Source organism: Stegodyphus dumicola, chromosome 3, assembly GCF_044657685.1.
Source record: "Stegodyphus dumicola isolate Sdum_Otavi_A_Nest chromosome 3, ASM4465768v1".
In the NCBI taxonomy this organism is placed as follows: domain Eukaryota; kingdom Metazoa; phylum Arthropoda; class Arachnida; order Araneae; family Eresidae; genus Stegodyphus; species Stegodyphus dumicola.
Window position 1 is genome coordinate 160,573,671 of NC_140770.1, and position 17,731 is coordinate 160,591,401.

General features: G+C 36.5%; 1 protein-coding gene across 1 annotated transcript; it reads right to left on the reverse strand.

The window, feature by feature from the left end:
* Positions 1-235: 235 nt before the first annotated feature.
* On the reverse strand, positions 236-14,600 carry LOC146998168 (uncharacterized). Its single transcript, XM_085813563.1, has 2 exons — positions 13,998-14,600; positions 236-3,561 (listed from the first exon to the last, which is right to left on the reverse strand). The coding sequence occupies exons 1-2, from the start codon at positions 14,518-14,520 to the stop codon at positions 3,557-3,559; spliced, it is 528 nt and encodes a 175-aa protein (XP_085669689.1). The 5' UTR covers positions 14,521-14,600; the 3' UTR covers positions 236-3,556.
* Positions 14,601-17,731: the final 3,131 nt, after the last annotated feature.

The following is a 17,731-nucleotide window of genomic DNA, read 5'->3' on the forward strand; positions in this document are numbered from 1 at the left end:
ATTGAAGTTATATTACTTTAATTCTAAAATTTAGTGTGGAATTTGGACCTCTTTAACAGAAATCAGTTTCTTTATCTTTGGTCTTATTTTACTTTTTTAACTGAAAATTAGTATCCACTTTTAATTTTGTTCTGTATTTATTTTCCATATATAACATGGTAGAAAATTCTTGTTCACACAAACACATTGTGGAAAAAGGTAGTAAAAATTTAGCTTTATTTGAAATGCCCTTAAATTCTTTTTTTTTTTTTTTTTTTTCCCGTTCAGCCAAAAGTTACAGAGTGTGTTATTTTTGAAATTTTCAGTTAGAGTTCGATCACAGGAAATTTCTATGAATTGTTCTTATCCTTCACAATATAGAATTTCAGGTACATTTGAACAAAATGGATTTCTATTCCAATTTTTCCATAATCTTTGCGAAAATACATAATACAATGCTGAAATTATTTATCACGTACAATGTTGAAATCATTTATATCAATGAAAAACAATCATTTTTAATGTCGGATGGTAAATTTTTTATTTCAAATTATTTTCGGTTAGAAAATTTTCTAAAAGGGGTAAAAAGCTTAAAGCATTACTATTATCTAATTCTTTGATTATTAGCGCGAGTTTTTTTATTATTCATTTATTTCTAATGGTAAACAAATTTAAAACTTTGTCCTTCGTAATCCTAAATTTAATTCACTTTCCGAAAATATCAGCTAAATTTGCTAAACGTGCCAACCATAATTCACTAAATAAACATTTTTGCAATTCAAATTTTGAATAACGGAGGAACATTAGAATTTCTGATCGAAGTTCAAAAAGACGATTTAACGCTTTGTGTCTTACTAACTACTTTACCACTGCTCATCTCTTGGCATAAAATCGTAAATATTCTTGAGTTTAAAGCTCGGCTTTTAATAAAATTAACAATTTTCACACCGTGATTCAAAACGATTTTGAGGATTTTTTTGGCTACTAAAGCTTCCCGAATGGACCAGAGAGAAAATTTAGTTTCAGGTACGACTTTATTTGAGAAATAACACTGAAATATTTTTCTGTGAAAGCTCGACATCCGTCACTACATACGGAAATGCACTTATTCCAAGGAATATCGTTGAATCAATTACTTTGAAATCATTATTGTTGTATCAATTACTTTGAAAATTTCATTTGCATTTGCTCTATCATGAAGAGATTCACAAAATAAATAATCTTCGGCAATTCGTTTATCTTCTTCAAAACGTATGTAAACTAATCATTGAACAAAATTCGTTATATGAATACTTTCATCCATTTGCAATGCGAAATACTCAGTGTCTTATTTTTTGAATAGGTGTCATTTTTATGGAATTTGCCATTTCATGACTTCGTCAACTTACTGTATCATTTGATGACGGAATATTATTAATTAGCCGTATTTTCGTTGAATACTGTTAAAACCATATCTTAGCTGCTGGTAAATATAAGATGTTTCTCCACTAGTGTGAGCCTGGCCAATCTTGACAATTCTTTGGCTTACTATGTAACTAATTTCCAAAGCTTTTTTACTTAAGTAACAAAACATTTTATTACTTGTTTACTATTTCTGACTCCGATAATTTCTTCTCAAAATATTCTTCAGATTTATCCGTTAAATGGGTATGCTTAGATTTAAGATATCTTTTAAGAAACGATGGTTTCATACTTTGATTAGATAGTAGTTCACCTCAAACATCACATTGAGGTTGATGGTCCATTTCAAATAAATCCAAACGATAAATAACTCATTGTATATTCTATAAACAATTCTTGTGTTTTCAATATTCTTTAGTGCCAGTAAATTGTCCTGGATCCATCACCTATGAATCACTTTTCCGCTTAGTCAAGCTTTCCATTTTGAATCTAGGTTAGTTTTATTATTTTTAACAAGTATTTAAATGCACGGTATATTACGATTTCTTCAAAAATAAACAACGGTATCCTCAAATGGCGTTGAAAAGTAAGGAATACAAAGCAACAAGAAGGCAAAATACTTGCTGTTACAGACAGCAAATCGACGTAGAAAATTATCCTAATTGAAAATAAAGCAATATGATCCCGAAAATGGTGGCAGCATGAAGTGTAGCTAAAAACTTTGATCAACTATTAAAGAATTATTGAGATACTATTATCTTTTTATGGGAACTTATTTTCATTTTCTATTGAATACAGTCCATTTCTGTTATTCCTTTTAGAAATATCATTTATGACAATTTTCGATGTTTATGGCTAAAAGAATATGTGTGAAAATAAAAACGGATTATTTTACTTAAGTCCATGAGCGGCTATTGACCTTTGAACAAAGTTTAAATCGCATACATTTACGAGTGTTAGGAAAAAAAACGTAAACAGGATGATGAAGTATATAATTTTTGGAATTTAATAGTTAAATAATACTTTGTTTCTTTGCTTATCATCGGTTGAGAATCGCTGATGTAAAACATTACAACAGTAATACCCCAAAACAAGAATGCAATTAGACTCAAATATTTGCAGTAATATCTATGGCAGCTGTTTCAAAACATCTTGTGTCACGAATAAGTGCAAACGGGAGACTATTGCAATAGTGCTAGGAATATAAAACATGTAATGCATCACATAAAAGCTCATGTCTTTAGTCCTCACTTCATGCACTTAGGTTGATGTCTGCAAGTATGCCGTACATATTGGAAGGACTGATAGCGAAAGAACAGTGCGGGTAGTTAGTTCACAGTATGCTTCTGCTTTAATCTTGAGGTACATCAAGTATAGAAAATTAAAATTAGTCCTTGCTTTATGCGTTCCTGAGAGTTATCAGGTGTAGTGCGAGCTTCGTGATCTCATGGGTAACTCCGAGCGTCTCATAGTGACTAGCTGGGAAACTGAGCACTTAGAATCCCATTTCCAGCACCTTATCAGAGATGTCATCAATTTTTAAATATGAGGGCAGATTCCATAATTGAAACCTTCAAATTTTTATTCTCAGATAGGAAGTAAGAATGATATAAAATATCTTTATTATCAAGTAGGGAAATCACTCAATGGTAAACGTCCTACTGGGAAGTTTTAATTTCGAATTCGGCGCTAGTCTTCATTTTAGCTTTGAAATCAGCAAGTCTGGAATCCTCAAATAAGTCTGTAAGCTGCTTCAAGATAACATTTGGAAGCAGTTCACGGACTTATTTGAGGATTCCAGACTTGCTGATTTCAAAGCTAAAAGATCTTGTGTCGTTGTCAGAAGCAGTTTCGAGCTCTTTCGTGGATAACGAAACTCTTTTGAATCGAAGGTTAAGTCATCATCTTGAGTAGAATCACGTGGTGGAGCTTAGCCGCCAGAAACAGTTACCACATGATGTCGTACTTTTTTTAGGAAAAATCGGAAGTTGATTCCTTCTGCAGTTTGAGTTAGAGAAGACTGGAAATCTTGTATTTTTATGCTACTTTTTACAGATCTTTTCCAGATAGGAGGAAGATTCATTAGGGAGAAGGTTTAGTTCATCATCTTTGTCGGCAAGTACAGCGAACTTGTTATCCAATAAATCGTTTGGCTGGAGACATCAGAAGCTGGAGGTTAATCTGAAATTTAAAAAGATATTTACTAATTGTTAAGTATATAATAGAACATTAAAATCTCATAACAAATATTAACAAACTTATGCATATTTAATACACCTGAAGAAATTTTCTCCTTATATTATTTATTTCATGCTTTCTTATTTACAAGCTCTTAAGCTTGTAAACTAAATACTCTTTGCCATCAAAACGTTCTTAATAGTTTTAAAAAAATACATAATATTACATGTAATTCCAATTCATTCCTGGAATCCTGATTTAAGGAATGAAAGCTTTTTTTAAGAGTACTAATACACAAGTTGCAGATAAATGTAGTTGGCATGTAACTCTTATTAATTTTAAAAATATATTTACTCTCTAATCGGCCAACGATTTGGCTTTCAAAATCGAAAGTTTGCAAACAATGTAATAGGAAAGGAGTATTTTTCATTATAATTCCAAATTAAAATTGTCACTTCATATTTTGACTCTTTTTGTTAGGATATACAGTTATTTCGAGATACACATATGTTGGAGAATGTTACACTGATACGTTTTTAAAAAAGAAAAAGAATGCCTTTTCAAAATTGGCAATGAAAGTTATTCATTTTAAAGATGTAACGGTCAGTTGTGTTCCTCATTTTGTTCGGTAGCTTCAATTACTATTTGTTTTGTAGCTTGAATTCTTATAAAATAAGCTAGTTCTCAATTTTTTTTTCTATTAGTTGCATTGGATTTCTTTTGATACTATAACACCGGTCTTTCTTCGAGCCACAGAGATGAATGGCTCTCCTGTTTCGAACAGGCACAAAGATACCTTAAAAAATAACCTAATTTGTAGAGAAAAGTTGATAGAAACTACAACAGAACCAGGTTATTAGGGGTGTTCAAATGAAAAGGTACGAAACAATACTATGGATATACTGAAGTCTTTATGCACAAGTAATCACGAGAGGCCTGAGCACAACTGTCCTATTGTTTCACGAGCTGAAGGATTCCCTCTTTCCAGAATTCCTGTAGCTGTGACATGAACCAGTCCTTCATTTCGCCGTCCGAGTTGAAGCGCTTTCCTTTGAGCAATCCCGTCTCACCAGGTCGTTCATCTTGTCGATGAGTTCAGCCGTGATTACCGTGTTTGCCTGGCCTGATCTTGGGTCATCACTCAAACGCTCTAGGCCTTCACGAAAGCTGGCACTTTGCTTTTTCACTGATTTGTCGGACACACTGTCTCTCCCGTATACGGCATATCCGGTGATGAATGTCGGCCGGTTTAACTATCATTTCAATTCAGTAAAAAACAGATCATTCAAAATTCTAGATAAGCAAATCAAGAAAGGTTGCTTACCTTTATGATCCGCGTTCTTTGATACTGGCCCGCCGCTTTTGTAGACTCCGATTTGGTTTCAAACTCATCTAAAATTGGCACTATTTTGTATGAATCCCTTTATTTGACATTTCACACAAAAGAGGAACAATATCTAAATCATTACAACATCAAAAACACTTCTAACTACTTAGCATTATTCTACTGCGTCACTGTTCGAAAAGCATACACTCATCGTTGCCAGTTCTCAAAAAACAAACTTTCTTTTTCGATTCTCGTCGGTCTGGAGGCTCAATCTGTTCCCCAAGAGCGGAGCGTGAGTCGTTCGCGACATTAACCCTTTCCACAGTAAGAAATCTCACAACACCTCACTGCTCCTTAATCGTCGAATCAATGTGAACACCATGATGTCCTCACGCTCACTGCCGCATCAATTCGACGGAACACACAACTGCCTGCTTCTCAACACAACTGCATACGTCATGTGCGGGCGTCCAACGCATGCGCACAACCAGGCTGGACACAACATTCGCACCTTTAGATGTCTTACTCCGTTATGCCTAAGCGGCACATTAAAATTTAAATTGGTTTATTTGTTGCGACGCTTCGTACCTTTTCATTTGAACACCCCGTAAACATTAGTGGTTCTGAAATGTTGCTGAAGAAGTATCGATAACAGAAGCTGGATTCCTTTAAAACTCTGCTTCGAGATTTAAATAAGACAATGAAATAGAGAAAAATGATGCTTCGTTTGAAGAATTGGAAGCATGTCTTGAAATGAATGAAGTAAGTCTTTTAAATCTCAATACTCAGTCAAATTGAAGTTCGAAACAAGAACTAAAAGTTGATGATTGTTGTGTCACGAATTTCAAAACTAATACTCCACCTCCCCCCTATCCGAATTCCCTGGTTTGTAGGAGGAGTGGAGTAATTTTAAAATTACATTTAGTAATCCGATCTCTAGAAACCCTCATTAACAGATTCTAAATTGTTTTTGACTTACATGCTGCACACGCTAGACAAGTTAATATAAATCTTGGATGGCATCTATGAACTGTTATTTAATATTCAGCCTTTGATTATATATATATATATATATTGCCTTTGATTAGATAATTTACTTGTTGCAATCGTTTGCGAGGTTGAAACCTTGCGAACCAAAGATGTGCATTTGAGTGTTTGCCATCAAAGTCTGAGCTCGAGTTAACACTCAAACGCCAGGTTTTCGGTTTTATCTGTTTTGTACACTTTCTGTGAGGTTTTCACGAAACTAATTGCGTAACTTATGGTCTCGTTTATTCGCTTTCGCAACATTGTTGTAAGTTCAGATTGGAATTCTAATATTCCTCTTTTCTGCCTCTGAAAGTGGAATGCGACCCTATGTTCTATCGTAATTATTGCTCATCTGGATGAGTACTATCACCCCTCTTAATTTGTAAAAGCAATTTAGAATCACCCTGTATATATATATATATATACATACATATTGTTACCTTTTACGGGTTAGTGGATTTGAAGTGATTGATGACAACACTTAATGAAGAATCAAAACACAATTTATTCGCCAGTATTACACAGTAGAGTTTCAAAGACACGTTTACAGTCGTCGAAAAGCAGCGATAAACACGCTGAAACAATCAGCAACACAGCCTTCAGACTACAAAGGGGGAGACAGCTTAACGGCAAAGCACTAAAGTACAGCTCCCGACTCGTTTCGGTTGCTCTCAAGCTAATCTCTGAACTCGAGGCACTACTACTGAACTCAAGATACTCTCGATACTCCTCACGATACACTCTTACTCCACGTACAGGCAGAGTATATATAGCTTTTGACCTGCCTAGCACATTCTCGGGAAAACCGGTAAAAATTCGTACTAGAATGTTCTCCCTCCATTTATGACATATCCCCAAATGTCGTCAAATGGGAGATTTCGCGTTAAATCTGGCAACCCTGCCTTTCTTTGCCACTTTCTAGCAACCCTAACATTGCCTTGAGTGGAAGCTACCTTACGCAGCTGGGCTTTTCTAACAAATATGTATACATAAGATAAAAAATGTGAAAGCAAACTTCTAAATTTAATTCACTATAACCTTTCTTATTTTTATTTCATTTGGGAACTTCCTCTCTCCGTCTAAAAATAGCGTCTTAAGTCTAAACTGCGTCATTCAAATTAATCGGGCCGATCTTACGTGATGCTTAATGCAGATGTCTTTTGCCCAATCACCAAATTTTAAACCAAAACTTAAAACTGAAACTTTTGCCTCCCCCCTTCTTCTTGTGCATTACTACTACGACACTCACTTTCTTCTGGCTTATTCTTTCATCTTATTACGACACTTCAGTCCCGGATCTAGCGGAGGGCAAGCCGGGGTTCTTGCCCCGGGTGGCAACTCTTGTGGGCGGCAAATTCAAATATAACGCTGTATCGTATTTGGTATGTTGTTCGCTAAAACAGCTCTCTAATTTTAGTACGATGTTTTAAGGCGAAGTTTAAAAACCTTTTTTAAGAGGATTTATAATTAAATACTAAGAAGCCTTGGAACCTAAGAAACGTGAGTTAAAATAAAGTTAAGTACAGCCGATTCAACTATAAATATAAGATTAGAAAGACGCAAATCGAAGGACTCCAAGAGTCACTGATAGAATCAGACTGACCCTATCAGTAACGTCTGAAGTGCCTCTATCGTTTCCAGTCTCGGCGGGGTATATTTAAATGAGAAACAGAACGATAACTTGTTAAAGAAGTCGCCCGGTTTCCATAACAACGTCTGCTGGAAAATGGAGAAGCATTGTAACTATTTTCTAAGAGCTAACCCAAAATAATTAACCTTGAACCATCCTGGAGAAATGAAATAGTTCAAATTAATATTCGTCGAGTATATACAAAACACCATCATTATGTCTTCAAGATGAAGCAAGGCATTTAGATTTTTTTGCAGCCAGTCGGCAACTTAGGCTCACTTTTGGTTTGACTCGGAACAGTGGAGTGCATTTTGGATTTTAAAGCTAGACTTATTATTTTTATGTTATTTTTTATTTATTTATTTATTTATTTTTAAGTTTTCAGGTCTCTTCTGTACTCTTTTTTTTTTCCCTTAGATATGTTTGCTTTCAATAGCCAGCAAGCGAGACGCGACCATTTATTTAGGACTGTTGAGTGTAATTACGTCAATTCTTAGTTATTCTTACTAAGGCAATTCATTCATAGTGTATTTCATTTAGATTAAAAGAAACCATCTGTGCGCCGAGGGGGAGAAAAGCGGAATATAGTAAACGAGCCAAAGATAAGGCCAAACAGAGAAAACAAATTTCAGCTAAGATGAAAAAATAACTTTACGGAAGAAGTAAAGCGTCAGACCCTGCCGCAATCCCGATTATGTTGAGATTCTAGAGGGTATTAATATTTCCTGCAATTTACACGACCAAACATGACTGCATGTATCATCCCCAAACAATATACAAGTCAGCATTTGAAAGAACAACCTTCTTCATAGACATCAAGCGAATAGCTATAAACCATAATATAAAGATCCTTCATTTAAATGGGGACGGGCAGCAGAAAGACGAAAAACTAAATTTTTTTTATTTGTAGGGCTCATGCAGTTGACTGGTCATAGAAAAAAATGAAAGATCACCAACAATCTTTCTTAAGCAGTGAATCAGTATTATTAGCCGGTAAACATCCAGAAAACTTAAGCCTCAGTACCATTCAACGTGATGGCAGACATTTGACATGTGATATAGAACATTAGTAAATAATGAAAAGCTTAGAAAATCATGGTTTACATATTCTAAAAACAAGAATGCAATTTTTTGTACACCCTAAAAGATTTATCATAAACATAGTGCTGACGCTACACCATAATACAGGATTCATTAATTGGAAAAAAGTTTTAACAAGATAAACTGAGCACGAAGTATCTGGAATCCACAGAGGTGCACTATTAAGTGGAAAATTCGAGTACAATAAATGAAATCTCGTTCAGGCATCGATCACGACACTGAGCGACTCATTCACACAAAAAAAGAAAAATGGAGAGAAATTCTTTATAGTCATGGATGCGGTACTGTATCCTTCAACAAACTGTCATTCTTTTCTTGGGTCTGATGATATCCCAAGTAGCCTGTTCACAAAGTGTCCTCGACCTAGCGAAAGGAAATTTTCTGAATTTAATCTCTCCGTTTGCCAAACATAATTCAACTCTTAAGTACCAGTCAAAGCAAAAAACAAAGGGAAAGGAATCATATTCATCAAAGATAATTCAAAATGAAATTATTAACTTAAAGGCAAAACAGTCTGAAGTAGTATTTTAAACGATATTAAAAAAGCCAAATAGTACACAATAATGTTCGATTGCACTGCATATGTGTCTCACACAGAAAAAATGAACCAGGTGATTCAATACGTAAAAACGTGTGGTGATGTGTGTGAGATAAAGAAAAATTTAATTGATTTCATAGAAATTGGTGGAAAGATAAGAGAATGTATTTCTCCAATGCATTGTAGAAACTTAATGTCTTAATTGATACTTGATGATTTATAGATATTGGACAATGTCGGTGTCAGTCTTAGCATTTGTACGTGTGTACGTAGCAATCAGGTGCCCGCGCGTGGTACGCTACCCTAGGATAACATTGTAAACGATTTTCGAATACATTCAGTTCCTAAGCTGGTGCTGGGTCAATTAAAAGTTGATGAGATATTCGTGGTGATAATCCATGGGATCCTTAGAGACTGAGCTACCGCAGTAGCTAGCACGCCCCATCGGGCAAGGATAAGTGCGGAGAAAAAAAGAAATGCCAAATCGCAACAGAGTCCAAAAGTCCAGTGTGATACATAGAGATATTGATATACATATGTTTACAAGAGACAACACAAAATAAAAGCAATAATAGGTTATTGAGTACATCAGTGCAGAAATGAAAATTAATATAATATATTATACATGAGAGACGATTGGTGCGGTTACATATAAAACAATTACATGCCAGAAAAATTACATATCAAAAGAATACATATCAACAGGTTATTTAAGATGTCTGAGCACAGCCCGAGGCCTTTTTTTGAAGGCCTGGGTATTGTAATCGTAATTTAGTACTGGAATGGTTGGGTTAGAGACTTTGGGAATATTTTTGTAAAATCTCAGGGCCAGAGTGGCCATATATTCCTTCAGATACGGTATATTGAATTCACGGTGGATTGCCGAGTTTCTTATGAACCACGGACAACCCGCCGCTTGTCTTAGCACTATATTCTGCAGGACATGCAGTTTTTGAACATGAGTATAAAAAATATACCCCCAGACAGGGCAGGCATAGGTGATGATGGAACGTAACATGGCTTTATAAATGAGTAATTTATTATCAGTAGAGAGAACGCTGTTCCGGGCAATTAAGGGGCAAAGTGTAGCTTTACGAACCCGGAACTTTGCAATAAGCTTTGTAATGTGTGGGGTCCATGTGAGAGTTTGATCCAATGTAACACCTAAGTATTGAGCCTGCTTGGTCCAGGGGATAGGCGTGTCATACATTTTAATGTGGATATCATAATCAATATTCTTTTTCCTCGAGAAAAGGATGGCATCCGATTTATCCACATTAATGCTGATTTTCCATGCCGTTAGCCAGGACTCCAGTGTGTGGATGTGGTTTTGTAGTTGTTGTATGACTGAGCCGTGAGATGCATTTTGTGATAGAATTGCCGTGTCATCAGCATACTTTTCTAGGGTGGTGTGTTGTGTGTGTGGGATATCGTTCGTGTAAATATTGAAGTAAAGCGGGCCCAAAATGGACCCTTGTAGGACCCCAGCCCTGATGGGCCTGGGGGTAGAGATGGTGTTGTTAAGACGAACGACAAAGTGTCGACCCATAAGGTAAGAATGTGTGATGTGTGTGATGTAATCTGGGAAGCCCAGGTTTATGATTTTGTGTATGAGGCCCTCCAGCCAGACTCTGTCAAAGGCCTTGGAAACATCAAGAAAAACTGCTCTTGTGATGGACTTGTCCTGGAGACCTTGGGACACCAGTTCAGTTACTCTGTAGAATTGATGATTCGTTGAATGCAGTTTTCTGAAGCCATGCTGCTCGTTAATAAGCAGACTGTTGTCATCCAGGTGTTGAAGTAGACGTTGTTGTATAAATTCAGCCACTTTGCTTGTTGAAGATAGTAGACTGATCGGCCTGTATGAAACAGAGTCTGTGATAGGTTTTCCAGGCTTGAGGATGGGTGAGATTACAGCAGTCTTCCATGGCGAAGGAAAGTGCCCCAGGTGCAGCATACCATTGATAATTTTTGTAAGTTTTAGGATCATGAGGGTTCCCATATTTTTAAGCATTTTGTTACTGACAGAGTCGAGTCCAGGGCTTTTCTTGGTCTTGAGTTTTGTGATGTAGTCAAAGACCTCTGAAGGCCTGACAGGAGGAGTGTTGGTTGTGTGTGGTTTTGAGAGGAACTTTGTTAGTGTTTGTGAAACAAGGTGTTCTGTTTGGGAGTGGGATATGTTGTTAGTGCAAAACTGAGTAGCATAGTGATTAGCAAGTGACTCAGCTTTCTCAGTATCGGTGTAGGCAATTCCTTGAGGGCCAGTAAGGGGCAGAATGTTTGTGTGGCATCTCAGAAGCTGGTTTGTAGCTTTCCAGATAGTATCTTCATCAGAGGAGAGTGATGAGAGGTAAACGGCCCAGTCGTCGTCTGTTTGTTTACGTGTAAAGGCCCTGACCTAGCGCTTAAGTTGGTTGAGAAGTGCTCTATCGGGAGGGTATCTTGATCGCTGCCATTCTCTCCTTGCAGCATTTCTCCGTTGAATGAGCTGTTTGATTTCGTTGTTGGCTTTGTCTTTTCTGCAGTCACGTGCAGGCTTGCTGTTAGCTTTCAGAGCATTCTGAAGCTGACAATAGCATCTAACTCATCACCTGTCTGTGCTGTTGGAATGTGTATTGTGGTGTTGTTTAAGGCTTTGTTATATCAGACCAATTAGTAATAAAGGCCTTTTTGTGTGGTGTATTACAAACGGTGAGGTCAAGACCCATCAGGACTGGATTATGGTCCGATGACAGTTCATTCAAACTGCCAATGGATTTAAATGTACAACCCTTGAGCAAGAAAAAGTCAAGGATTGAAGCAGACCTTCCGTCGTAACGTGTTGGGGTTTGTGGAGCTGCAATTGTGATACCGGCCTTAGTGGCGAAGCGGTGTATCACATTTCCAAGGAATGTGTTGTGAGTGCAACTTCACGCGCGGTGTTGTGCATTGAGATCTCCGCCTATAATGACTTTGCTGTTGAGTTTAGTAAGTGCGTCAAAATCTTGCACAATGTTTACATGTGATCTGCTGTTAGATGGGACATAGGCAGAGATAAAAGTGACTGGTCGTGAGGTGAGTGGTGTGACTGTGATAGCTAGGGCCTCCAGGGCTAAAAGCTGTGGCATTGTTGTTTTGTAATGGGCGATGAAGCGCTTGATTAAAATAATTAACCCCCTCCAGGGTGTCGGTTGATTCTCCTGCGATCAAGACGATAGAGCACATAATTAGCAATATCAAATGACACTGCAGGACCAAGCATGCGTTCCTGTAGGAGTAAAACATCAGGGCTATACTCATTTATAAACAGACGTAATTCATCAATTTTGTGGGTTAAGCCATTTGCGTTCCATGTTATTACACGAAATCCACAGTCCATAATTATTTTAGTTCGATAAGCCGTGAATTTCCTCAAAGATCAAAAGTGTAAAACTTGCATTTTATCTAAGAGGTTGGTGCATTTTCTTAATTCTGGCAACTTATTTCATATATACTTATTATACGACCCAGGCTGAAGCCAAAGAGGTCTTGGATTTCCTTCATAATTTTAAATAATTCAGAAATGTCAGAAGTATTGCTAGTTTCACTATTTTAACATTATTACTACTATGATTATAATTATTATTTACATGTTGTTTGATATTTTCACTAATTTTCTGACTTGCAACAGGTGCAGCAGCAGGCGGTTTTACAATAGTTGGGGTAGCATTATCATTAGCAGTAGAAATCGAAGTCTTTGGTACTTCCGTATTAACCACATTGCTCAGAGCCTGAGCATAACTTTTGCCAGGTTTTGTGATGGAACTATTGTTTCTCTTGATTGTAGGGAATTTGGGACAACCTCTATAAGAGGCAACATGAGGTCCCAGACAATTAGCACACTTAGGATGTTCTATGCGGCCCTGATGGTCACAATTGCCAGTACGATGGTAACCTGCACATTTAAGGTGCCACATGACAGTTTTCTGATGAATGATGCCATTTCTGGCAATTGTGACATTGGGGTACTTGATTTATGGCTACATATTTCTCGACTTTTACACCAAAATACATGAGATAATTAACATTATAAATTTCTTCAATATTTTTATCAGGTATTATCTGGGCCTGAAAAAGAGGCATTGGTTGTTTTGTTTTCCACCTGGTTAACTGCACAACCCTATGGACATTGAAATTGTACTTTGTGAGAGATTCTTTAATAACTTCGACATTGGCATCAATTGGTAGACCTTTAATAACATATTTAACAGGTTTTTTATTTGCTGGGTTAATAACATAATGTTCAATACTATTGTCAAGAAAATACTTGCTAATTATCCTATGGCCATTATCCGTGGCCGGTTCAACTTTGAGATACTCGCCGCTGACGCGGCCACAGAAGGTACAATCAGTAAGCACATGGTGCAAGTTTTTGAGAAAATCATAATATTTCACATCCTCCGGAGGCCGAACCATAATTGGTGGGGCTCGGGAGGGGGTTAACCGCTGCTGCTGCGGAATGCCTGTCTGGGGAGTATCAGTAGCAGTAACATTATCATTCATAGAATTATCAGAGATAACATTAACAGAATTCACAGTATCCATACTCATATCATTACATACAGAAATATTGTCAGTACAAGTATCATCTACATTAAGACTAGAAAATCTATTGTGCAAATTAACATTTACATCATTACTAGGTTTAATTAACTTAGACTTTGCAGTCTTAGTTGGTTTCTTAAATTTATCAATTTTGTTACAGTCCATATCAGAAACATCATTTTTCCTTTTACTGCTTAAATTACCTTTAACAGAAAATTTACTTCTAAGTTTAGAAAGGGCTCCGCACTTACCTTGTAAATTATCTACCACTTGCTTGTACAATCCAATCGATTTGAATATCTCCTGATGGGCACTTATGTCATCCTTAAATTTAGTACACACGCGCTTCGCGGCTTTATGCATAGCATCCGCTTCAATATTAATTTTTTTCGCACACATGGTAACACATTTGATCAAATGATCAACACTAGCACGATTCTTGAATGATAATTTATCAATGTCAAGATCGATTAAAATTTTCACACATTTTTCATCCTCGTAATCCAGGTTATCGATAAAATTAATTAAGTCGGGCATATCCGGTAATACAGGAACAGATGGAGATATATTATTTTCATCACTATGAGCACACACATCACTGGTCGAGCACGAGGTAGGCGAACACGAGGTATACTTAGCATCACGATCAGACCATGCGGTCGGAGTATCCGCAGACGAATTTTTACCGATCACCGTAGTTAAATTCTCAGATTTGCTTGAATTCATGTTCAAAATAACATTGATAGCGGCCGTCGAACAAGAAACTTCACTCATTGCAAAATCACGAAAAGCAGCTAAAAAGGCGAACACCTCCGAGGAAGCATAGCAGTTTCTTCGGACATCTCGCTCACAGTTTTGCGCAGAAACGTCTTACGACAACGGGTCTAATATGGCTGTCGTTTCTAAAATAGTACAAGCTAGGATTACGGAAATGAATAAGCTGGACGAATTTGTGCCATGTTTGGCTCACTCCTCGTATCTTGTCGGTGTGAATTCTGCTTCTTCGTGCCCGGAAGCAATTAATCTGCTCGAAAATACTCAGAAAATACTTCGTTTTTTTGTCGGATGCACTACTCGATGGCATATTATCAAAAAAATATACAAATTACAACTTAAAAGGAAGCAGCCAGACAAGATGGTCGGCAAAATATATGGCTGTGAAACTCCTTCTAATAAATTTACCGGAAATATTAAAATATTTCAAAGAAAGTAAAGATATTTCTCTTGATGCGGAATCAACTCACGAGGTAGAACATCTGGTACATGCTGTAAAAAATTTTGAATTTACTGTCAACCTGAAAATTTTGAGCTAATATTTTTCCAGAATTCTATCGAGTAAATACAGAAATTCAAAAGGAATTCCTCTTCCGCGTTTTGCATAATTAACAAAAGAACTGAACAAAACTGAGGAATTATAAAAAATGAGAGAAAAGTCCTATGGAATATTGGAGACAAGATTCTAAAACAGTAGCCAAAAAAATTGCAGTTGAGTCTGTTCTGACAAAGAAAAAATTCCAAAGCACAAAAAGCAATCTGATGAACTGTTTGAGGGCGAATCACGAACACTTCAACCTGTTCAGATAGAAGTTTCAGCAAATAAAAACATATTAAAAAATACCTAAGATCATCGGTGAGTTAGGAGCGTTTATCAAGTCTCGCGATTCTGGCAACCGAAAAATCAAACCGCAGATCAAATTATGACGATTCCATGTACTTATTTGCAGAACAAAAGGCTTACAGAGTAAAATTTTAATTTTTGTTACTAATTCCGTGACATTTTGATAGCGTTAAGGCAGGTAAGAACTTCAAATTACTTATGAAATAGGAAGTATAAAAAACAAGACAGGAAGCGCGAATGCTCTCAGTGATAGCCCATATTCTGTATAATCTTTTTAGAATATTTTCTTTCCGCAATAGCCCATATTTTGTATGTAACGGCCCCATTAGTGGCTGAGCAATAAAAGCCGCTGACCGCTAGTAGGTTGGTCCGAGGGCCAAGTATATGTGAATGTTCTGGCTGCATGAGCATTTCCGTGATTTTCCCCTGTGTAACAAACATACGAGCTAGTTTCCTTTACAACTTTTTCCCCGGGGCATTCCTCCTTTTCCATGCAGTGCCTAATGGCGAAACACATAGTAAATAATCAGATAAATGTCCTCAGCAGTGGCCGAGTGATTAAGACCGCGGCATACTGGTAGTTAGACCTTACTTGGGTTCAAACCCAGGAGAACGGGCTAGCTACGTGGTTTGTTTTCGTGGATTTCCTTATGTGAATACAAGCCAGTTTCCTTTAAAAAGTTCCTCCACGAAAGCACCTCTCCTCTAAGTAGATAGCCCTCCTGTCTTTGCCATATTCATATAATCTAACCTAACCTAATTTAACGAGTATGCAATAACATGGAATAGTGAGAAGCTTAGGAGCTGCCCTTTTCCCCTAGAGTGGAAAAACGAATGGTTTCGAAGACTGGAGGGTTAGAAGCAATCAGGATTAGAATTAGGATTAAGATTGAAGCTTAGGTTTTCACCTCAAACACTATCGATTTATGTATTTATTATACAAATTAAAACTTGTTGGAGAACCTTAAAGGATGATGGGTGAACGCGGAAGTTTTAGTTTTTGCCCCACATCACAAAAATCAAAGATCCGGCGTTGCGACACTTCGCTGCAATCATCGCTTATATCACAATAGAATGTTTTCTGGAAATAGACACGATTGGAGCGCTAAATGAATTGTGGCTACAAAATGTGAATTTATATAAATAAGGAATTTAATTCAACTCGACTGCTTCTTCTTTAAAATGGATGGACGCTTTAAGAATCAAGTATTTACGCCATCAGCATTTCTATCTACGTCGTAGTGTTCTTAGTACATTCAGTGCTTCCAAAATTGTGTTAATATTACATACATACATGTAATTGTATTTAAGCATCCCACAGCCATCAGCAAGTTGTCACGCTGATTTACATTGTAGGGTATTTGCCCATTTTTACCAAAGTTTATTTTGTTATTGTATTGAATTTTTTACTTAACTATCCATTAAGTTCTAAATTCCATGTTACATTGTTTTACAATTAAGAAAATGTGGATTATTTTATAAATAATTAATTCAAATTTCATGAATCTGTAAAAGAAAATTTTGGTTTTATATTGGCATTATCAATTTTTATGAAAGACTTTCAAGCTAAGGGACTGTAAAATATTATGATTTATGATATTCAAGCAAAGATTTTACAGAACTGTGTATTTTACCAGTATTTCTTGAAAAAATTAGGAGATTCCTTACAGTGTTTTACAGAAAAATTAACTTACAGACTTGCAATTTGAATTTATTGTTAAAAATGATATCTACAACATTTTTTATTTAAAAGTAATTATATCAATATTCTGTGATTTTTTTTTCACTGCTGTATTTTCCTTTGTTTCGCTACAACTGTAATGTTTTCTTCTAAAAAGGCTTTTCTGTCGCCAAGCCTTTTTCTCTTTGAAGGGGGAGATATGTAAGATAAAAAATATGTAAGGCAAAGTTATAATTTAAACTAACGGTAAAACTTTACATTCTCCCTCTCTGTTCTACAATTCGTAATAACTTCTCTCGATTGCGTCATTTCTAGATCTTTCCTTTTTGCATGGTCTGCGTAGTGCTGATGAAGTAATAGTTGGGAACTGAAACTTTTAACTCAAACCAAAATCTTTCTCTTCGTGTTCTTCCATCTTGCATAACTACGCACTTCAGCTTCGCTCTCTACCCTGCTAGGATTGGATCACCAGACACTATATCTACTCTTGCCCACTCACAGCAGACAACCACATTAAGCATCCCACTCCTCCTACAGACGCCTTTCAACGGTTCATTATTAAAAACAAACCTGCCATCAATAAAATCTGTAAGGTCATTGACCAGCTCGCAGCTATGGGCCAAGATATATGCGACGCTGCATCATCCCACAACGTCCGCCACTAACAGAAGTCAACGTGAACATCA